We start from the raw sequence: 24,469 nt of genomic DNA, 5'->3' as shown, positions 1-24,469 counted from the left end.
ACCCCTGGCGTCGTAGCGCGTTGTGTTAAACACTCCGCCATGGAAGTCGGCGCAATTTACTGGTATTTCGTTTTTGCACGAACATCCCTACAGATTATTATTATATTTTCTACCATTACGATTATTTTTTTTAAAAAAAAAAAAATCACTTCTTTTCTTCTGTATCATTTTCATTGTCTCTACATGCTTGGACTTGGAAGGCACGATCCGGTGGAAGATCGCACAGTTTAAACTGTAGGTCTAGAAACGACAGCCTACATGAGCACAAAGTGCACTCAAACACCGTGAATCAAAAAACTCTACCTTGACATGCTTCGCCACTTTTCAAAGAGTAATCTAACCTGCAGGCGCGTTGCTAAAAGCATTTCTGATCGAGTGCAGACTGGGGGAAGCCAGCGACGCTCTTGGCGAGCCTTGTGTGGGGTCAATGATTTTGCACCTTATCTGTTCGAAAAGCTCTAACAAGCAAACGTATCTGCAGGAGTAACCGAGGACTACTTTCCAAAGAAAGGAACAGGGAGGTTATTTTGTGCAAAAATTTACTTCACGTGACAAGAACCCGACGAACTTTCTAAAGCAGTGACCTTCGGACTAACAGTTTATCAAAGCTTGTAAGAGAAAGACAGCGTCGAAAGCACCGTAAAATGCATACTTTTCACTTACTGGAAGAAAGCCCTGTTGGAACTCCGCCTGTTCCGTCCCATTGTCGTAAATTTGCCGCATCAATGGCAGATATCTGTTGTCCAGAGGAGCATCGCTCGAGTCTGTGAATGGGACATTTGAATGTGATGTACAGGAGTTTTATGCAAAGATACGACGTTGCCTTTGATTTTTTTCTTCCAATGGGCACAACGCGAAGCGTTCAATATTTGGAGCTGTGACAAAGACGGAAGGTATGCGGTATCAAGAGGTATGAACTCTTGTAGCTCTTACATCACAGTGAACACGAGGAAGAGATATAGGGATGGATATCTCACGTTAGTGAATCTGTGATCTTGACACACAAAGTCAGAAAAATAGACGCTGCATCGACAGTTCAAAGAAAAGACAGTTAGCTGTTTGTCAGTAAAATTCGATTTTTACTGCATAGCTAATAGCTTAGTTGTTTGCCCCTTACAGTCAAGGGATCTGAAGTTCGATTCCAGGTGAACATTTCACGGCTTCAATTTAATTTTAAAGCTACGCACAGAGTAACCAATTGTGGAGAAAGACAGATAACGAATAGTTTCTTAGGAACCTAGGCATTACGAGTTCACCGTTTTTGTTAGTGGCACAAAAAGTGGCTACTGTTCCATTCTTTTCTGGCAACATATTGCGGTCCGCCCGAGTTGAGAATTAACACAGTATAATTATCAAGAGTTGCACTCTGTGAGCAAACCATCGTTGTTTCTACGAAGGCCATCCCAAAACTGAGGAATGTCTCTTTTATGGTCCATTTGTGTCCTGTGGTTATCAGTGGTTGTCCTCGAGTTTCAATACGAGTTTTTGTTTTAAGTCTACATTATGCACCGATAGGCTAATTGAGACTGGACCTACAGTTTAAAATAGGATCCGAACCACTATGCCCCCACACATGTATCGAACCTGGAAACCCTTCATTACAAGGCGACGACGTTAGCACTATACTACGGCATAACTGATGCCCGCTTGTCCTCGAGTCTCTTACTATGTCTAAAATATACTTGGAAAGCAAGCATGAGTGGGCTGTATAAATCACCATTCAAAAACTACGATACGACTTTGGTACCGTACATAAGTTCTTGTATATGCGTCAACAACTGAGTGTGTGAGGGGTTGAACCAGTCCATCTGTTTCTTGAGGTAAAGGTGTTCAGCTGAAACAAAGAAGGTTAAGAAGAATTTAGAGGCGACGCACATAAGGAAGCTGCCAAACATGGTCGATTAATTTTAGAGAACTGAGAAGGATCTAAGAGTATCGTTCACGGTCGATTTAACATCAACGTATGCCGAATACAGAAACAGACGGAAATACACATCCGTCCCCGACCTAAGATCATTGGCTCTCTGCCATCGCTATAATTCTTCAGTTTCCTTTGACACGGACAATTTGATTTCACCGGTAAATTCATAAAAATGCTAGTCACGCGCCACAAGTATAAATGTCCGATCTTGTTTCGAAGTACGTTTAAATTGCGTCCATACATCTTTTATTTTAATATGTTTAAGGGTAAAGAAAATACTTTCTTCTGTTGCTACTCTTCTCAAGATTATCTTGTGTGTACTTCCACAAAGTAACCTGATTTCTTGTCGATGCAATTTGAGCTTTCTGTATGTTCGTTCGTGTTCGTATTTAGCTAAATGTCAACTTACTACATCTTTAGGTTAGGAGTTTAATGGTATGAATGGGAGAAACCAGTTTCAAATAATATTTAAAAACTTGACCGAAATAATAACAATTCTTCAGCTTTTACATAATGCGTGTGTTATGTTTAGGTGTAAATAATCGAGGATATAAAGTAAGAAATACAATAAAAATAAGGAATCTGCAGTAATGGCTCATGTGTGCGTCCGTACAGACGCTAAAGCAGTTGGTACCATTCACATTTTTGGGACGGATCCCATTCGAAGATGTCGAAATGACGTAGTTACGAGAGAAAGAGGGTGGTAGATGACATCCATACGGTTATAAACCTGGCGATGGAGTCCAACACTACGTGAGTGAAAGATACAAGGAACCTACCCGTTTCAGCGCTTCTGGAGTAGTTTCTCCAGGAAAGATCGTCGAAAAGAAGTTTGGATTCTTGCATCTTACACCTGACAAATGAAGAACGGTATAAAATTAGTTGAGAAAATTGTAACTCGTTTCATTCATGAGATTGCAACTGTTTATTTTGGAACTCTAATATCGAATACGTTTTTCACATTAAGCAGTTTCTATGTTCATTTATTTGGGGAATGGAAGATGTTTGTCAGCATCTGTTCAATTTATTAAACACACACTTGAGACTGTGATGGTGATATAGTGTTGAGATGCATGTAGAGTCTGCACAGGCCTTTTAATAAAGCTGCATTTGTCAAGCAGTATGAATCGATTATAAATAAATACTAAACAGACCCCACGAATATCCAAAATGAGCGTCTATTGAATTTCTGATGCACTTCTGCAATATTCACGAACAAAAGCGAACTCTCAACAAAAGAATATGACACAATTAATAAAAGGGATCATCTTCATCCTCACTTGAAAAGTGTAGCCCAACCGTTCTTCTACGATTCTGGTGAAACTTACTTACAACTCAAAAATGCCTTCACAAAGGGGTCGATTATGGGGGAAAAGAAAGAATGCTTTGTTTGCGTGTTTTTTCTAAAGATTCTCGGAACATAAACTAGGCCAAGCACAGTCTCTCTGTTAAAACTTGCCCATATTGGAAAATGAATGTGTCCCGAAACAAAGGACAGACGCATTGCGTACGTTTTCTCTGATTTGCCGTTCGACCTACTGCTGGCCTCGACTCTTTTGTTCCTGTCATCGCTTAATCCGACCCAGCGCAGCCATTTATTCTTGCTAATGGGCATTCATCAGCGGAGTCGGAGCGCGGATTGTCAAATGCAGTTGAGCTGTTTGAGAGCTCTGGCAACTATGAATGCGTAATGGAAGAGATAATAGCACTCGAAAGGTAATTACTCGTAAATTGAAAGGCGGCCAGCAAATGTATAACAAAGCATTAGCAAATGCGCACACAGATAAAATGGATGAGTGTTAAAAGTACAATTCGTGTGCAAGAAAGCCAGATTTTCCACGCACAGCACCAAAGTGTGATCAACACAAAGCTCCACCTGCTCCCCAGGGTCTTATGAAGCCCCTGGAACTCGAACCTTAGTCGCCTGCTCAAGGATGAAGTAAGCTTATTCAATTTTCAACATTTTTGCATAGGTTTAGGTTTCGACACTTTACTGGAGGAGCCTACAATATATGTAGGTTTTCAACGCAAAACTACTCGTCTAAATATCGCTGATTTTTTAAAATATATCTCCAGGACACATCATTAAATCTATATGCCAATGTCTACGTCATATCCAAACGTGTCTATTTTGACAGTTATAACAAGTTCAGTTCAACATCACAAAGCACGCGCAACACAGATCAGTTAGCACCACACCTATCATCCAGGTAGCTTCTATAAATATTTCAGCTGAAAAACCCTAAATTTGTGGCAGTTATCGTCATCACAATATTAGTGACCTTTCCCCTTGGAGCCCTCCTAAATCACGTTTCACATTTCGAAGACTATTATTTCGAAACTGTAGCGCAAATGAAGCTCTAACATGCCTGATAGTATGTGCGCTAATCTCCAAAAACAAATGTTAGTCTGCAAAGAGTTTTGAAAGTAGCAAAAATGAGTAAAATGTGGTAAGTATCGTTACTACGAACATTTCGAACGGCAAATATATATTCGTGTACTGCAACTCGAGGCCGATTTATATAAAAAAATGTATCCACAGGGCCCCCCCCGGGGGGGGGGGGGAGAGAAGGAATACAGTCAGGGCCACAAGCTGCAAAGCTCTGTGGAAAAATTGCTTTGAGAAGAACCACAAAATTTTGAAAATTAGGTATTTAAAATTTGGTAAAAAAAAATACAATACTAACCAAATTGGCCAAAAAATTATAACTGAAATTATATATTGAGGGGAGGGGCAGTTCACAATGTTGTTAGCTCCAAGGCCTCCACTTATATGTAGCCTAAATCATCCGGGCCTTTGACCGAGGCTTGGAATCAGTCATGAGTAAGGCTAGGATTTTTAAGACCTAAAAATCCCCAAAATATGCAAAATAAAATATGATCTTATGACCTAAAATTTTACAAAATATGCACTATAATTTGAAAAATATGCCCTTATAACTAGACTGTTTCAAACATCAATATCTAACTTATGCTGAAATATTTTCATATATCTAGGTACATACTATTTTAGTTCACTTTATGGGCCCTGATGAGTTGAAATGCACAATGAAAGCTTTATGTATATTTTCAATTAAAAATGAGTAAGATTTTGCTGCAGTCCAAAAAGAAAAAAACTCGAGTGAACATGGGAGTAACAACGAATCCATTTGGAAAATGAATGTATATTTCTTGAAAAAGCAAAAATATGCTTAATATGACCGAAAATCCACCAAAATATGCTTTATCACGTAGAAATGGCCAAATATGCCAAAATATGACCTTAAAAAGCACCCTAATTCAATTAGTTTCTTCACAATACGAATTTCTATATATTTAACAAACAGATCACCCTTACCAAAAAAAATATGCTAAGTCATGAAAATCCTAGATCTAGACATGAGGGTCTCCACATCCACCAATGCATGAAGTATTGCAGATTTGAGTTACCACTTACTGGAAGCACAGAGGTTTTCGTATAGCTATCACTTATCTTTTCTATAACTTTCGGGTTGTTGGCCCACTGGTCCAAGCACGTCTCCCTCTTATGTGTGTAGGAGTGGTGCTCATTCACAACTGAATAAATGCACAAATAAAAAGGCTACTTTCCATTCTGAGAACTAAATCAATGAAGGAAAAAGAAACATACTTTATAGCGAGCTCAATTTGGCAAAAACCTCCACTTGTCTCGTCCTAAATTTCGAAACTGTAAAGGGAAAAAATATCTCGGTGAATTATGTGAACAGGAGTCCATTTATTATACTCCTTTTTTTCGCAAGCCGACCTCTGGGAACAGTTCATTTGACATCTTCATTTGCAGCCAGCTTCCTCTCTTTTCGGAGAGGGACGACATCAATTTCTCGTCTCGGAAGCTCATTTTATGCGATTCCTTCTGCCTGCGCCCAATCGAATTCCTTGCTCCAACGGAGAAATGGAATCTCCGTGGGCGTTTGCTTCACACTCACCCTAACAGCTTGAATCTCTCCGTGTGGAGGATTCGGGGACCAATTCTGTTGCGGATAAGCTATTCCACAACAGCACCGATACTATTTTTCCTACCTTTCTGAAGGTTACGTATATATATATTCCGACTAATCAAAATATCAGAGACAGCACGTTGAAATGAGAAAAATATTACTGCTAGTAATAAAACGCACACTAGTGGAAACTTTGACTATATATTTTTTTCACAACCGTTTGCCATATACGCTACACCTACGCTTTTGGAAATTCTGATTCCTGATCATAGTGTATGATACTGAACATGGGTCTTGTTAACAGTCCTTCATTAATGTGCAAATAAGTGGAGCTTCATATCGTATTTTTGTGTTTATACTGTAGCAAATTCATGTGTATGACTCGTTGTGTAAACTCTAGTTTAATGGATGAAGTGACGCAATAGAAGAGAGCAAAGCACAAAGAACAGCCATGCATTATCGAAATTCGACAAGGGGCTCGGGTTCGATACCGGTTCGGATTCCACTTTAAACTGTAGGTTCAGTCCCGGTTAGCCTTACTGTGCATAAAGTGGACTAAAAACATCAATTAATCGAAATTCGAACCTGGGGCACATGGCTTTAGACCGTTACACTAACACCACCACCACCACTAATTTTATTAATAATATGAAGTGTTGATGTATGGTTGCGAACACTAAGGAAAATATACGCAACGTAAAATAATAATAATAATAATAATAAATAGTCATTAATTACGGATCATAAAGTCATTCATGTCGAACTACCGACGATGGGCAAAGGATAGAAAGAAACGCTAACAAGAGTCGAAAGTCATCTGCAGATCTCGTGGGCATTCATACGCGAGAACTAAAACGGTTCGTCCATTACGATCGCAGCTTGACACATTGTGTATCTCTGACAAAGTTGGCACAGGCCCCGCGCAGATCTTTATGCATTCCACGGCTTTGTAGGTTTACTCGCGAGCTCACTGGGTGGGCTGGATGGATGCAAGCCTGCCTGCATTCGATCTTCCGAATTCCGGCTTCTAAGCAGTCTGGTCTCGCGAACTCCCACTTTCAATTGCTACCTGAAGAGGAGGTCCCTCCCGTTGAATATAACAACCCGAACCTGGCATTAGCTCTGGGTTCGTGCCCCGGAAATGCCTCATTGTCTGTTATAAAATTTTAATGGGTGCATCAGCGCCTTGGGTATTTGCCTCTTCGCGCAGGACGGAAAGAAGCTTATTTACAACAAAATGATGAACAGAGCTTGTGAGAGTGTCGGCCCCCCTTATCCCTCGTTTCTATCCGGCTCTCTGGATTACTTCCTACCTTAATACCTCAATCTCTCCTTTCACCTCACCCTGGGTGCCAATCGAGCAGATTATTTTTTCGCCGGAATTACGAAAGGGGGGTTTCACATAGAATTTATATTTTTATGTCCCTGGTTCGTTTACACATGTACAGAAAGTGAATATACAACTTGTTAAATGGACAGGACCGTAGTTCTTTAAATCATGTGTGTCTTGCATAGACCAAATTAACAAATCTCTAAACCAATATATTGCGCACCTATGGCATAACCATCGGCACTTCCTTTACCGCAGAGTTAGCATAACTATCTCCGCGGGCCTATCCTCAGCTTAAATGATATTCCGTTCATTACAAATGCGTTTCCTTACGCCTTCACTCCTTCTTTTGGGCATCAATTATTCAATACGGAAATATCCACATATTCAAAGCTTTTTCTAAAAGGGGACTTGGGACAGCAACAGGGGCTGGCTTAACCAGATGCTACATTATTATATCCAGTTTAGCCACCATAAGTGGACTAAACTTGAGGAGACGTTCCTCTTTCGTCGATCAATGGGGAAACACTGTTTTTTTGCTAAAGCCCACTGGCCTTTTTATAGTCGGGGTAAACGTCCGTGGACGTGGACCCCGTAGCGCTGGAAAATTCCACTGCCAACGGTCTTTTGTAAGACAGCTAGCTCCCCCAACCGGGGAGATAAAAAAACAGGGGAATCTAACATCCAGCAAAGCACAATCCAATAAGTATATACACTTACATGCAATAATAACATAAAATTACACTCATGGAAACATATTACTTAACACTACACCTTGTAGCTGGCCAGCAATTAATTAACATATTACCAAAACCAGTAATGGTCAATCCGAAAGTTACAAGCTCACGAACCACAATAAAGAATGTCCTGGTCACAACTCGTCCTAAAGTCTTCCTATGGAGACTAAAACCAACAAATATCTAAAGCCCATAACCCTCTATGCCTGTGACGATAGCTGAGGCTCTAAAGAGTACTACCAGAGGAAAACAGAAATTATGAGAGGATCAGCCTGACTGCACCAAAGAGGCTAAGAGTTTCCAGGGTGTACTCTTGACATCTTGGGAAAGATTATAATGTTATTATATAATTATATGTTCATTCCAATCCGAGATTTGCTAAAGATACACACAACTCTTGTTACGCTTTGGGGAAAGGGAGTGAAGTAGTGTGCGTATTTTCGTCAGGAACAGGAAGTATGGAAATGAGTTCCGCAAAGGTGGCCTACCAACTTCTTGGCAATATTGGAAAATTCTTGAAAATTAAACTCATTCTTGGATTGATTTAAATGTAAAGTGATTTCATCACCGGAGGCAGCAAGTGAAAAGATAGCTTAATACTTTCTCACCGGATATAAAACCAAGAAGGAAGACGCTTTCGCAAGCCGTGCAGTGATATCGGCACAAGGTCAACATCAAATAGGAAATTACAAATTAGAATGAAATAGGAAAATGTAAAAGGTTGCTAATTAGACTTTTAAAAACAATCTGTTGCACTCTACCTACAAACATTGTTAAATGAGGTGAAGAAATGTGAAATTACTTTCTCCAACAAAGTCGTGTCTCACCAATGACTAAGGACCATTACTGCTTACCTATGCAGTATAATAGGTCGGCCGTGAGTAGCCCGTGGCTACCGTGAGTGACAATAGAATGCAGAGAGAAGTAGTTTGACTTCATTGCCGCCTATTTTCAGATGCTTAATTATACTCGCGACAGTAAGTCAAGAGCAAAGTTGTAAGCCAGGGATCGAACCTTGCAACTGCCATATAAAATAGAAGAGAGCTAACGTTTATCTGCGTTGGTTCCAGACAGGGACGACTAGCGGTTCAAATCGAACTTAAAATTATCCGAATCCGAATATTGGAATTCATCCACCCCTACACTAGGAATGAGCAGGTTCATCTTGAAAGTAAAAACATATATCCATACCTGGTGTCGTTCGGAGAATTTCACTGAAAGTGTGGAGGTAACAAACTTCGTTAAATATATCAGTGTTCCTTTAAAAAAGTAACAGAGTTACATTTAAGTTGTTCAAAATTAACTCGGGTGCTGTTGTGAAGTTATTCTACGAAGCTGCAACTCTTCGAACGTGTTGCATGCATCAACTGCAAGATAGCTGATGTCTTTTACTGCTGATCATATAACATTTACATTAATTTTCAATAAATATATTAAACCTCAGATTACCTAATGTTTAGGCACATACAGCAGATGTAACAGCTCCACGGTGGGAGATACGAGGAACTGTCGACATCATCAGTATCTCTAAGGCCCGTTTTAGACGAAAGAATTTCCTTTAACATTTTTACTAGCATAAATGCTACGTAGGTAAATGCTTCCAAAAGCAGATAGTACTTTACACGGAAGCATTTCATGTAATATTTCGGTTAGTCTTTGCGATTACAATGTAGGTATAATACTGTATATACAAAGCGAAAGGCATGTCGAGTTACACCATCTATTGTGAGTTCACGTTGTTTACAATTGAAACAACTAAAATATTCTTCCATACGTGTACAGCAAACGCTATAAAACATGTATTTAAGCAGCGCCACTCACGTGGCCGCCATTCCATTTGCACTCGTGACCTAGAGATCGCTTCCGATTGGTTACGAGGGTCACTATTTATATTTTCAGCCTTGGCAACACTGATTGAAGTTAGGCGCGATTTGACGTTTGCACGGAATCGTCTGGCATTATTGACCATAACGTACTTCAAATGTTTTGTCAATAGCTTCATTTGTGTTGTTTATGTAGCCTTGGAGATTGCGCGACAACAATAAAATGGAATTAACTCGTGAACATTTTCGTGCGATGATTTTTTTACGATTTTCGACGTGGATTATCAAGACAAGAGTGCATCGATCAACTTACTTCCACATTTGGCGATGAAGCCCCATCCTTTGCCACTGTGAAACGCTGGTATAACGAATTTAATCGTGGCCGTCAGTCGCTCACCGACGAGATTCGCGAAGGTCGTCCAAAATCAGTTGTTGTTCAAGAAAACATTGATGCTGCGCAAAACCTAATACTGCAAGATCGTCATGTGACATACTGCGAGATTGAGGCAACCATAGGCATTAGTTCCACCAGCATATATAAAATATTACATGATCATTTAGCTGTGAGAAAGGTATGTTCTCGTTGGATCCCACACAATTTGACAAAAACTCAAAAAGACGCTCGCGTCAATTGGTGCAAACAAATGCTCAAGAAATACAATCATGGTGCTTCAAAAGACGTATATAAGATTCTAACAGGTGACGAATCATGGTTATATGCATATGAGCCGGATCGTAAACAACAGTCGACTGTATGGGTGTTTCAAGATGAACTCAATCCAACAAAAGTTGTTCGCACTCGAAGCACATCGAAACAAATGGTCGCCTGTTTTTTCGGGAAAACTGGTCATGTGGCAACTGTGCCTTTAGAGGAACGTAGAACGGTCAACTCTGAATGGTACACAACAATTTGTTTGCCAGAGGTCTTCGGTCAAATACGGAAAACAAACAAACGCCGTCGGTTCATTCTTCATCAAGACAATGCCAGCTGTCACACATCTCGTCTAACAACCGACTTGATGAACAGTCAAAAAATCGAATTGATGGGTCATCCGCCATACAGTTCTGATTTGGCACCCAATGACTTCTTCTTGTCAAGAATAAATTGCGTGGGCAACGATTTTCGTCGGCGGAAGACGCCGTTGATGCGTTCAAAAACCATATTATGGAGGTGTCTCAAGAAGATTGGAAAAACTGCTTTGACAAATGGTTCGAACGAATGCAAAAGTGTATTGACCATAAAGGAGAATACTTCGAAAAACAATAAAGCAGTTTTCAATGCCAAATTCCTGTTTTTTCATTGTTAGGCTCAAAACATAAATAGTGACCCTCGTATGCTACGAAAAATACTACGGAAATAGAGCCGATTCTATCCTTGAGAAATGCCATGAAATATGCCATGAGATTTTTCACTTTACACAGTAACATTTTGGTCTTGGCGTAAATGTTAAGAAAAATGCTGAGGAAAACCCTTTCGTCTAAAGCGGGCCTAAAGCAACAGACCCCGTAGCATTTCGACACAGGTGAAACAAGAAGGGCATGGCATGCTAGACACCCAGGTTCGAGCTGTGGTTGAGCCTGCATTCGTAAACCTAGTATGTTTAAGTAAGAAAATGTAAAAGCAACGAAAATCTGAGTAAAGCTTACACTTGAAAAATTTACGTCACGCAAAACATTTGTTGGTCAGAAATGCATATTGAATATAATTAATAATTAGTTTTCTATATTTTTACATATAGAAAGTAAATGTTTGTTACATTCCAATTAAATTAAAATGTAACAGTTTCTTTCTTTCTTTTGATACTGCATTACTTCCAAACAACACACGAACAAAAATGTAAAATGAAGCTACATCTATTACTACACGTACACGTGTAGTTTGTGCGTAAATTTCTCTTAGATGTCTAATGGTTAGTGCTTTCATGTTGATGTAATAGGTCCACGGTTTAATTCCTGGTGAAGAGCCACAGTAGCGTAAGCAATCGCTGAAAATACCTTTGCCTTTGTGTACCTATATGGTCTCGTGCAACAAGTGCAAGGAATTAACACTTTAAAATCGGTTGTTTTACTCAATGGAATGCATTATTTCATACGAAACAATAACACACACAACATGGTTGAGGCGGAAAAGAACACGCGAGTGTTAACCGCCACACTGCAGCTCCACCCTCTTACATCTCATGTTAACAGGCCATTAACGGCAAAACTTATCTCCCATCACTCCAAGAAATTACTCATATCTGCAAAGTAGCTTATTTGTCTTCGGGGTAAACATCGTAAAATTTCCCCGTACCATGAGAGAGCAGAGAAACACTGGGGCTAAACCTTCCCACGTTGACGACCTTTTAACAACATATACCTCTCTTCACAAGTTCTACTCCAAATATGATTGGAAGCAGGGGTAGAAAAATACATGGCGCCTGAATTTTAAAGTTCAGTTTTATTTTTTATTTCGAGTTCGCTTACGGACATTTCCATTACCCTTATCTTTTAGTAACGAGTACAGTATGCGTGTTTTTTTAATGAAATCAGAATTATTTTAAAATTTGAAGCGATATGGTAGAGCCGGCCATATACAGTACTGCATCGTTATTTATGCCGTTACCATTTGAACCTTCTTTAGGAAGGCCACGCCGGCTTAAGAATTAATTCATTTTAATCCATATTAATCAATAAATTAATTACTCTAAGATCACATTTCATTGCTTATCTTAGTTGGATTCATGGCTTTCTTAACCCGTATTTGAAAGAAAGAAAAAAAACACCCTGCCTCCTAAGGAAAAGGTGATGGCGCATGAATTACTTTTAGAATTGTCTACCCCTGATTGGAAGATACAGCTGGTACCGAGACGAGACGGACACTATTGTTTAAAATGAAGGCCAAAAACGAGACCAGATCCTTCCGAACTAGACCGAGGTAGGTGTCTGTCTTACTGTCCGAAGGTCTTGTGTCATTTCAGATTATGGTTAATTACAATGTAGGATACTGTAAATCCAAATTTCGCCTAAATCAAAAATGCTTTACTATGCGACTTGTTCATACATATAAAGGATTAACTATCTGAGTACTTATAGACATATTGTTCACGAAGTGTATCCATTTAATGTACAAAAATGTATGTTTCTAGTTGTTCTAATAAGTATTTTTAAATATTTCATGTTTGTATCTACTCTTTCCAGGCTCGAGACTGTTACAAATCGTGACGAGAACGAGACAGGCATCCTCATTCACGAGATGAGATGAGAGGGTTCCAGTTCTCGTCTAAGAACCATTCCTATGATTCGCAACAGTAAGGAAAAAAGCTCCAACCTTCGAGATCGAATCCAGTCAGCCGAACAAAAATCATGCGCCTTACCGGTTGAACCCGCCACAGAAGTTCGTCACACAAATTTTCTGTCCAGTGGGTACAAAACTTATGTACATTGTTACGGAAACAGAAAGAGCATCGAATAAAGAACTAGAGCGAAGAGATGAAAGGGTATACGCGGAAAGAAAACTGGAATACAATAAAGAACACACCGTAAAGAAAAGTAGTAGTTTAAGGGAAGAAAAAAAAAAGAAATCCAGAAGATGGTATCGTCACGTGAAGAAGATGGCTGGGGCGAGAAACTGAAAAAATAAAGAGGAATGATAATAGAAGAGAGACGGAGGGAAAACTTTGGACAAGACAATTTAGGTGAAAAAGAAAGAGAAGTTCAAAGCCGAAAGTGGAGACTGAAACGGAGAAGTTGGGTAAGAATGAAAGAAAAATACGTCTTGCAAATCCCCTGGCAGTCAAGACTGCGAGAGGATGATGAATGAATGAACGAATAAATCCATTTCCTCTTTTCCCCAATTCCCTAGTTAATACGCGCGACGTGGAATTTGGACGTGACAAATCGGAACACCTTTGTTCTCAGAGGCGAGACCTCTCAAAACAACACAATTTGACAATAAGAAAGAACAGGCGAAATAAAATTTCACAGCTTTGTGTTACCATTCTATAAATAACATAGATAAAACATTGTATACAATTTGCCAGGGAAAATTTCACGTCAGATGACACGCAAGAAATCCCAAACTATATTCGCTAGTTAGTTTCTGGTGCCGAGGCAAGTCTTGGTCTCGTCTCAAAATTCGATGCGTGCACAAATTCAAGACGGCCTTGTAAAAATCAAGACGATATCTTGCAAACTAAGATAGGTAAGTTTAATACAAAAGTTGTTCACACTTACCAAGGCTATATATATATATACACATGATTTATTTATAGCAAAATCATTTGTTTCGTTTGTAGTATTGCAAGGTCAATCCATTAGTGGCAATTGCGAACAGGTGATATGTGGTTGTATATAATCAGGATAAATCCCGTGTTTTGAAGGGTACGTAGCGTCGAAAGAAGGCGTCAAGCAGATAAGCTTAATCAAGAAAAGTTGTTCATATTCTGTGAAAATTTGTGTCACAAAGTATGAAACCGAGAAAAACGCACGTAGAAGTTCGTCAATTACATTGTGGCTTATGGGGTACCCAGATGTTCCCATGTGTTTCTGACTCTATCACAAGTATTGCTACTGAAGGACCTTCGTTCACTATTGTACAGCAACTGGAGTCTGTACAGCAACTCAATACGAGGTTAACTCAATTTTAAACGGATTGTGGGTTATTAAGTTTTACTCCTGAGCTGCTCAATTCGAATTAATAATGAAGCATGTCCGTGAAATAATCACAGGTGGATATTCCAAGACGCAGGGGCGTAACTAGGCTGGGGCAGCCGGGGCCCCCGAGGTAAAGGGCCCCGAAAGGCAAGAAGACTGTAATGGATTTCTGTTAGACACCCGCTGCAAGGAGAATATAGTGACGTGAGGCCAAACGCTGGTGGTTTCGTATAAGTTCACTCTGCAATTATGCCAATATTCCCCATAATGCTAAGCAAAGAAAACCAGCGGGGTAAAATTATGGAGATTTGAACATAAGTAAGTAAATATTGCAACTCTGGCCGGGAAATCGGTGTACATACAAAAATGAACCCAAAACTTGCACCCCAAAATTGCGTTAGTCATAATTTAAATTTAGTTCTTAATGGAGTAGAAGGTAACCGGAGAAGAGGCCTTTTTTTTTTTTTTTTTTTTTTTTTTTTTTTTTTTTTTTTTTTTTTTTTTTTTTTTGTAACGGTTCTGATTATCTTGGTGACAGCATTCTGCGATGGCAAGAGTTAAAATCTTGAACAAGAAATAAGCCGAACCCAACTCTCAAAAACACTTAAGCCAACACGACGGGCAGGAAGATAAGAAGTTGTGTATGCTCTTAAAGAGAGGCTGTTTGAAAGTTTTGAAAGTTCTTTCTTTTGTGATATTTACAAGCAGGAAGCCAAATGAAAGAAGTGGGGATACTGACCTTAATGGAAAAATTGAATCTTTCAATCATTATATTGTTGACTGTTCAATGTAAAGTCTTGGTGCAGATGAATATCACAGATGAATATAACTTCTAAGTCATTACAAAAAGACACTCTTTAATATGGTTGCATACGAGGCATATGATCTCTAACGGAACGCTCTCTTAGAAATGACTTATCTTCGGTGGTCACCTGAAACACATGTTGAAATGATGAAAATATGTGCCATGTAGGGGGATTTTCAAGTGGATTTTCTGACAAAAGAATCAAAAAGATAAAGACAAAACGTTGTCCACAGACTTGCTAACAAAGAGAGCTGGTTCAACGTATCAATATTTTACCCGATGATAGACACGATTTGCTCACAACTGAACAATCGTTTTAAAGGCATGAAAGCAGTTGTATACACATAGAGGGTGACGTGCCCAGGATTTTCGAAAAGGGGTCGGGGTGCGTAAACTTTTTTCAGTAGCCGGTCCTCATTTTGCCATCTTTTCCTGCCTTAGATTTTTTTAGGAATACCGGGCCAAAGGGGAGGGGCGTTATTCCAAACATTTATTTTAGAAGTTCTTTCAAACACAAGATAAAGAACATTAATGACGTGAAAGAGTTTGCTCATCTCCTTGTGATGCAACATAAGTTCAATGACTTCCAGTTATCCTGGTGTGTGCACGGATTGTTTCACGTAAAGTCACTAGCAATAAAAGTGGGGCAACTAGATCCTGAAATACTGGCTTCCCTGCAATGCGTGTTGCCCAATTCTACGGCGATCAGCAGACTTCAATAGAAACTTTCGAATAGCAAGTCCTGATATCGCCTAGAGTACCTTACTCTTTCTCTCACAGTAGCAAAGGCAGAGGTCGTTTTCTTAATTTAAAATTATAAACATCTATTTATCCAGTACTATGAGTCGGGAACGTTCTAGTGGTCTGGCTTTACTTTCAACTGGAAATGACAGAGGCAAAAAAAAATCAAGTTTAACAAAGTAATCGGTGTTATTGCGTACATGATAATAAATTGATCTATAATGCAACAATTCTATAATGACTAATCTTAATTTGCTAATGAGTAAAGAATGTATTTAGTAAACAAACACATCTTTAATCATAATAAAGAGAACTATATTTGCTAAAATTATGCATTTTTTGTATTCCTAGATCCAGTCACCTAATAGGCAGTAAGAGGGGAGGGGGCGCTAGAGTAGTCTGCCCCGGGGCTCCAATGACTCTCGTTACGCCCCTGCCAAGACGGCCAGTTAAAGAAGATGAACTGGGAAATGAATATTGCCTCTGCGTTTGCGGGTTACTTCTTTCGGTTTCTCGTTTCCATCTGATTTCAAGCTGAGGACAGCAAGCAGATCTTGGCTCCAAATTCCGACTGAGTTGATTGTAACTTGGGCTCGGCGCCAAACATGTTAATGAGGATTGAGTATGCAGGGAATCGCCGTAGATCCACGCGAATATAAGACCACGCGCTTCCCATGAACACTTACTCTTGTGTATGTACCTCTTTCCCCATTCATCACGAGCAAATGCATGCCGGGAAATTGCGTAAATGTGAATCTTTGTTCTGTCTGGTCGATATTTTATACCACGTTTCCCCATTCTGGCATCTACAATGGCATTTCTTTCGCAAGAGGATCCCTGTCTACGAGCACGTACTATGGTCTCCACGGTCTCTCTCACTTTCCTTATGAAGACCACAGCCACACACTATGTTTCAACATTTTTACATAGTGGTGGAGTAAAAATAACACATTTTTGACACATGAACTTCTTGTTTCAAAAGGACACGCAAGGTAAGACAGTATTTTTCGGAAGTAATTTTTTGGCGTTCAATGTTACGGGAAATGGAGCATATATTTTATTATAGAAAAACTAGTAGTTCTAGATTTAAAAATGGAGCAACGTATTGATGTTTCATACTGTCGTTTCAACCAGGGGTTTATCCAGAATTCTCCATCTGGGAGTGTAAGTTCGTATTTAGGCGGTTGTAAGGGTAAATTTAGAGCCAGAATGATCTTCAGTTAGGCCTTTGTGAACAACTTTAGGGGGTGTTAGCATATTTTGTGGGAGTGTAAGAGGTGTGTTGGGTGTGTGTAGATCTATCACTGGTTTCAACCACATCAACAAGATCATCATTGAGCCAGGCCAGGCACATCTTGTGGTTGATGACTGATAAATGTACAATAGCACACATTCCTCAACGTCCTTGATCACGAATACAAAATTTTAAAAGCAAGAGTTATGTGCCAACTTCAAAGGGTACGAAATGCCAATACAGGACAAAAACAGATCTTTGCGTCAGTGCACGCGGCCATCTCGTTGGAAGACTTACACTACACAGTTCCACTCCAATATCACACACATATTTATTATGTCATCCTGCATTAAGACAGCTCGATATATCTTTCTTAATTAGAATACCACAGCCAAATTTATGATTACCAGATTTTTTTTCCAAAACACTGTTAAAATACCCTGTAGAAGAATAGTAAGTAGTTCTGTGTATATTTTCAAGAGTGAAGGAATTTGTGTTGCGTCAAGTATGGCACGTTTCCATATTGTTGCCGTAATTCTGAACAATCGATATTGATAATGAAATCAAAAAAATATAGGAGCGTTAGCACTTCGTCTCTTTGTACATTTTACACTATCACGAGAAGAAACATCCCAATGTTAGTAATAATTCTAGTTTTCAGCGATTACTTTCTCTACAATGGAGTACGAGGAAGCTACTGCGCCCATCAGCTTGGCTGTACAGAAACTGGACAGATAAAAACTATGTGCTTGTGTGAGTGCGAAATCATTGAAAACTGGTGGGGGGAGGACGATCTTAACTTACACACATATATACTTACATATTGAATGTTATATGTTATTACATATAAAATAAATTTACTAAATATTTCAAATATATATATAAAAGAATTCGTTACTTTTATACACTAATTTTTTTACCAGCTGGTTAAAAAATGTCCATAAATTACAAAATAGTTGAAATGGTTTCATTATGTGTGAGCTTTTGCTTTCTATAAGTATAAATAAATTGATTTCATACTTATAGTTGTCCTGCTTTCGTGTTTTACTCTTATTGTGCATATATTGTTATTGATGCAGGTCTGTTAATGAGAGGGGGAGAGGGAGCATGCAACACTCACAAACACACAAAGACACGGACATTATCCTTCATTCTCTTTGTGCCTCTTCAATATCATCCTTGGTAAAATATATTTGAAGTCAAAACTAATTGTTTATTATCTTTATTGTTATAATAAAAACTCCCTCCTGTAAATTTTTGGTGAGGGGTTGGGTTAGGACAAGATTATTGGTGGGGGAAATCCTTGCCCCATCCTCCGCAGGATTTCGCACCCTAGTTTACGTAAAATAGTGGATTACCACGAGTTAGGATAATAAAGAGTAATATAACGTACACCTTACGAGTTGTTAAAATTGCGAGCAAAAATATTTTCTGAAGCCAAAAACAGTATGTAGAGTAGAGGCAGGAGAAAACTGCCAATGTTAGTTCATAAAACACCCTAAAATTCCTGGAATTTATATTACATTTTGGCAGACAGGCCAGATAATGGTAAAAATCAAAGGACAATACACAATGCAGGGTTGTTTTTCTCGATAGTGTGCAAGTTGCACGAATTTCAGCATGTTAGGCAAATTTCCTAACTGTACAGTGGAATGGACAAGTATTGCTCGGCAAATTGTCCACGATATCTTCATTAAATTTTCTCTTGCATCATTACTAGTTTTTAGGGAATGAATTTTTACGTATGCTGGTGCAGAGGTTGCATGCACCTTCTTTGGCGTTTTGTTTCAATACCTGATCCTCTGGTTGCGTAAAACCATGAGAATAAACATGCAGACGGACAGTTTGCTTGGTAATGCTTATGTACCCCACTCTACACGTTGTGTCGAGCTTAACCCAGTGGCACAGTGTCTCTGGGGACGGCCGGAATCGATGCCAGAACCGCAAGACCAACGGCACAGACAGCGAGCAGGTTGAGAGTAAGTAACTTGTCAGCAACAGGACACTATCCCGCTAGATTCTTTAGACACACGCGACTCCCTGTAGTAGAATGCCGGTTCAACAAACCAAGGCAAGGTTACCCGTTTGAGGGAGAAGAAAGGACACCTTCCAGCAGGTATACCTGTCTACTTTTCCAGTCCCCCTCCCCTTCTAGCCAAGGATGGCATTTGCCTTGGGCAACTGGAGGAACTGGGGAAAAAATTTGAACCAGTCGCCCAGTGATTTAAACCGGCATCCGCTCGATGCGGATCTCTCCGATGCACCAGACAGCAATATGAGAAGTGGAAGCGTAGGGTTTCACTCACCGTTCTCTAGATGCTTGTCCATGAGATCCATACTGCTGAGTAGACGCCGTCGATCGCCCTCCTTCCTACCAAACAACACCATTCCGTCAAAGCATCCCGATCGCACCACGCTCCTCGGAACACTGCGAAGGCGGACCTCAGACTGAGGACACAAATCGCTCGCAGTGTTTCCAACTCAGTTGACCAAAAATACACCATCCGGTTTTCACGAAATTAGTCAGTTGCTAGTGGCTCCCGCAGTTTGTATTTGAGAAATACATTATAACCCTCTCCGCCGCGTATGCTTAATAAGATATTTTACTTGAAGTGCCGGGAACTACAAATTTAATTTGATTTTTTGTTATTTAGCGTCGATTTTCTCCCACATTTTGGCTAACCGCGACGATGAGGATGAGTGATGATATGATAAAAATGGTAAAAGGACACTCAGAAAGAACACTCATGCAAAGGCCAAGATTCGAAACCAGGACCTCTGGCGTCTTAGCGCGCTGTGCCCATGGAGGTCGGCGGGGAGAACTACACATTACAGGTTAAATAACAAATGAATGATACAATATTTACAAACACATATTTTAGCCGCTGCCAGTAACGATTAAATACGTTAGGAAACATACTACTCACAAGTTTTCCTCCACTGAAAGTTACAATTTTATGAATATATTAAATGAAGCGTTATGTAGTAACTTTTGTTTCTCAACTTGAGGGCTGTGATTAGGGCTGATACGTTCGCCCGCGCGCGGAGTGGTTGGCACAGGGTGCTACGACGCCAGGGCCCCGGGGTCGAATCCCGGCCTGGACATCGGTGTTCTTTATGAGTGTCCTATAGTCGCAATTAGCCAAAAAGTGGCAGAAAAGCAACGCAAATAAAAAATCAACAACAATCGGCTGAAATTATCAACACAGATGTAAGAGAAATCACGAGCTTGTTGCAGTCTAGGCTGTATCTATCTATCTCTCTCTCTCTCTCTCTCTCTCTCTCTCTCTCTCTCTCTCTCTCATAATAAATGTATACAAGGAGATAATCGATATTCAAAGGCTATATTTTTTAACGATTTCGTCTCAAACACTTTACCGTGATGCATTTAAAACGGTTACTGGTTAACCAATTCCTGACTGAACACTTATGTCCAATGTGTATTTTGCGCTGTAATGGCCATATCTGTTTCGCAAGTAAAGTGAACAACCTATTATAGTGCCCAATAACCATGTGGACTTTACTTCGCCTTTCAAGCTGTATACGTAGGATGTTTAAGGGTCTTCGAATTGCAAATAAAAGACTGGATACCACCATGTGACATGATTCAATCAAACATCGGCAATAAAAATGGGACACCAAGATCCTGAAATAATCGCTTCCCTGCAAGGTGTTGTGTGTGTTGCCTAACTCTACGGCGATGGTAGAAGTTTCCATTGGAAATTTGTCATTAAAATCAATCCAATCGCCTACGTGTGTTGCCTAAATGTAGATTTAGGCAATACATATTACGCCTTGCAGGGAAGCGAGTATTTCAGGAGCTAGTGTCCCATTTTTATTGTCGGTGACTGTACATGTTTTGCAAAATTTCGAAATGCTAATTCCCAACTATGGATACACTGGCTGATAAAACAATCCATTAATACACATATATTCGGTGGAGCGCCAGTTATGAATTACATAGCTACCAGGAACTTTCTAAAATTGTACAAATGTAATTGTAATTAAAATGGAACACCTACGTAGATCCTGAAATACTGGCTTCCCTGCAATGCGTTGTGTGTGTTGCTTAACACTACGGCGGTGGGCAAAATTCAATATAAACTTTTCAATGGCAAGTTCTACTATAGCCGTGGAGTTGGGCAACACACAAAACGCACCGCTGGGAAGTCAGTATTTCAGGATCGGTGTGTCCCATTTTTATTGCCGTTGACTACATCGCTTACGTAATCTTAATGTCGTTGTTTTGGATCAATCTGATGGAATACTACTAAATAAGTGAGCGAAAGAAAGATAACATATAGGTAAGAGAGAAGAGAAGTAACTTTTATCTTTCAACTTTTGAGACTATCTTAGCTTCATTCCCTATAAAAACTTGACTGGAGAAATAACGCTCTAAGACCGTCAATTTTCGCTGCCATGCAACTACCGTAAAAAAAGAAAGACATCATTTTCGGTTAGTATCAGTTTGTGTGTGTGTTGTGTGATCCAACAAGTGTACATATTAATTGTTTCTATTTACTGAATTAATCTCCAAGAAGTGTATTCTCTAGTGAAACGTATTAGTTCTATTTCTGCTATTCTAAAACCGTCAGCTAATAATGCTCATCCCTGTACATCCCCCAATTGTCCTCACGACGCTGAGTCAACGCCAAATTATTGTGGACTCCCACCGGGAATCAAACAGGGACCGCTCGCACCAAAGGTGAGAGCGCTAACCATTTGGGTACGCACGAGCCCTAATTTTAATTATTCATTTCTTAAAAATATATTTATGGTGCACGCAGCTGTAATTTATAATCACTATCTTCATGTATGATAAAATATTCAAATTTAAATAAAAAGGATTACGTCCCATCTCTAATTAACAGGCAGACACTCAACGGTAGAATATTGTAAATATTACGATAACTTCTGACAAGTGTATAGAAACGAGGCAAGTGAAGTCTAGTCTATCTTGATCTATTCTCGAAATAATATTTACAAAAAATCGTATTAAAACAAATGAAAGAGGTAAGCTTTTGGACATTAACAAGGGATAAAACCTACGAGACATCAACTAGCTTGACATGTTTTAAGAGGTCGTATAATAAACCAATTTTTATTTTGACAAAATTTTCGATTTTGATGAAGGTCTCGGTCTCAGCACCAACTCTATATCTTGAGATGCTATTTGTTCGTAATTTCTCCCTATGTTCAGCTACTTCAGTTATTTTACGCAAGTCAATCTACTTCCATGCCCTATATTCTCATTAAAAAGATGGGTGATGGACTGCTCAAATAAATGAAGAAAACTCCTAGTAATCTAAAAATTCGCAGAGCCATTCCTTCATTCTCCCCCAGTTACTAAGGCCGCAGAAGGGAGATCTCATCTCTTGCAGAATTCGATCATTCGAGACTGCTTTTAGGACCAAACTTCTTCCCGCGGGCATTTAATATGGGAGAAAATATTTTGCAACTCGCCACACAGGAATCCAACAAGCAGTTGGTCTGTAGACGAGAAAATATTTGGGTTGAAGATACTGTGGATGTTTCATTACACTAGAGAAGGAAATATTGCTATCATGCCAACGAAAATAGCGCTTGAAGGAAAATGTGGTGTTTCACTTCGTATCTTTACGCACAAACTGTTACATCAATCGACGTCTAATTTATATTAGCCTATGGTGCACGAAAGAATGGAATGTTATGGAATTCCGAACTTAGACTTCAAAACAACGGGCTAAGCAGTTTTAAAAGTTTACTAACATTATATTTTTTACTTTAACAGCTAATGCCTAAACTAACATTATACTTTTTACTTTAACAGCTAATGCCTAACTGCGGAATATTTCGAAGTTTCTTGTGTCTACACAAACATTTAAGAGATATGCGTTTTAAAAATTATTTATTAGGCCTCTAATAAGAGATGGTTTATCGTGTACAATTGTAGTCACAAACGGAACTGCACTCGAATGTAGGTTCCACTTCCACCTAGTTGTGTACCGACGGAATAGGGTAGTGAGTGCCTTCAAGCATATTGCAAAGTAGGTAAGTGTTCCGCACATAACTTATGATTTTGTATTTTTAATTTCTGCCCCACCCTCTACACACACACGGGATTGTTCCATACTGAATGCTGCAGAATATAAACGAAAATGGCGGAAGTTCTTAAATTTAAACGTGTAATAGCTTCTAGTCATTTGTACGTACTAATATTTTAAACGCTGCAATTCATGCATATTACCACATCCTGTGAAGTTCAACGGTGGGACTACAGATATTATGTTTACTTTACACCTCTTTAGCTCAGGTTTTCTGAATAAAAACAAGACCAGTTGAAAAGAGAAGGCATAGAATGGAGTCGTACCCTGGCAGCCTCTTTCCTCCATGGCGAACCACTGCTAATCAACGAATAGTTAGAATTAGTATACGATTTCAGAAGTATTTCAGTGATAGTGTTACTTTTTAGTACTTTTAAAATTATCCAGAAATATTTTTTTTGTTTATAGTATACTAAATACACAGCGACAATTGTGAGCCTGTGATGCGTGGTTGCATACATTACGTATAATTCCCCTTGTCTCGAGGCTTTTTCATTCTTAAGGTGCCTTTCAGATGGTATGGTGTAGTGGTAGTGTTGTCGCCTTGTAATCAAGGGACACCTGGGTTCGATACCCGGTGGAGGAACATAGTGGTTCGAATTTCACTTTAAACTGTAGGTCCAGCCCCGATTAGCCTTACTGCGCATGAAGTGGACTTCAAATCAATCATTCTTAAGGCGTCAAACATTAATGACTTCTATGCGCTGTGAAGATCTGTGCAAAGGCACGCCATATATGTTGTGCATATAGGCCTACTATATATTACGTGACAAGAAACGAGACACGCCCTTCGACACCGAGATGGATTTATAAATCGAGACGGGATTAAGAAGAAGGCAGGCATTATCAACTCGAAACAAGACCCTGCCAACGGAATATGCAAAGTAGGGAAGTGTTCCGCTCGTCTTCTGGTCTCGATACTATCCCAGCTAATTTCCATAGCCAATTTCATTTACGCTGAAAAGATAAAACGGATTAATAAGAGTGTGTGCCTACGTCATTGTGACCAAAGGGGCAGTGTCTGATTCCAAGAGGATATAGGCAGGCACGTAGCCAGGGGCTGAAGCCGCCCCCTCGATATCTTACAAACATTTCGTTGCAAAGGTGTACAGTGCTACTTCCTTAGCACGGTAAAACATTTTTGTATAATAAATTGTAATATTCGGAAAAAAATCATTTGCAGGGCTTCTACCCTCCCCCCTCT

General features: G+C 39.5%; 1 protein-coding gene across 6 annotated transcripts in view; it reads right to left on the bottom strand.

Moving 5' to 3' along the window:
- Positions 1 to 24,469, bottom strand: part of vari (MAGUK p55 subfamily member vari) — a 123,472-nt gene that overhangs the window by 68,042 nt on the left and 30,961 nt on the right. For 2 of the 6 annotated variants that reach the window (XM_083139106.1, XM_083139109.1), the window contains exon 1: positions 19,489 to 19,599. The exons of 2 other annotated variants lie outside the window; for them this stretch is intronic. In XM_083139106.1, coding sequence (XP_082995232.1) covers positions 19,489 to 19,570 — 82 coding nt within the window. In that variant the 5' untranslated portion in view covers positions 19,571 to 19,599. Of the gene's footprint in view, positions 1 to 2,700; positions 2,775 to 19,488; positions 19,600 to 24,469 lie in introns of those variants that run through there. 2 more of the 6 variants (XM_083139108.1, XM_083139107.1) reach the window with 2 other exon arrangements.

Source organism: Lepisma saccharinum, chromosome 17, assembly GCF_977018435.1.
Source record: "Lepisma saccharinum chromosome 17, izLepSacc3.1, whole genome shotgun sequence".
Taxonomy (NCBI): Eukaryota; Metazoa; Arthropoda; class Insecta; order Zygentoma; family Lepismatidae; genus Lepisma; species Lepisma saccharinum.
This window is presented reverse-complemented; position numbering and strand designations above follow the sequence as displayed.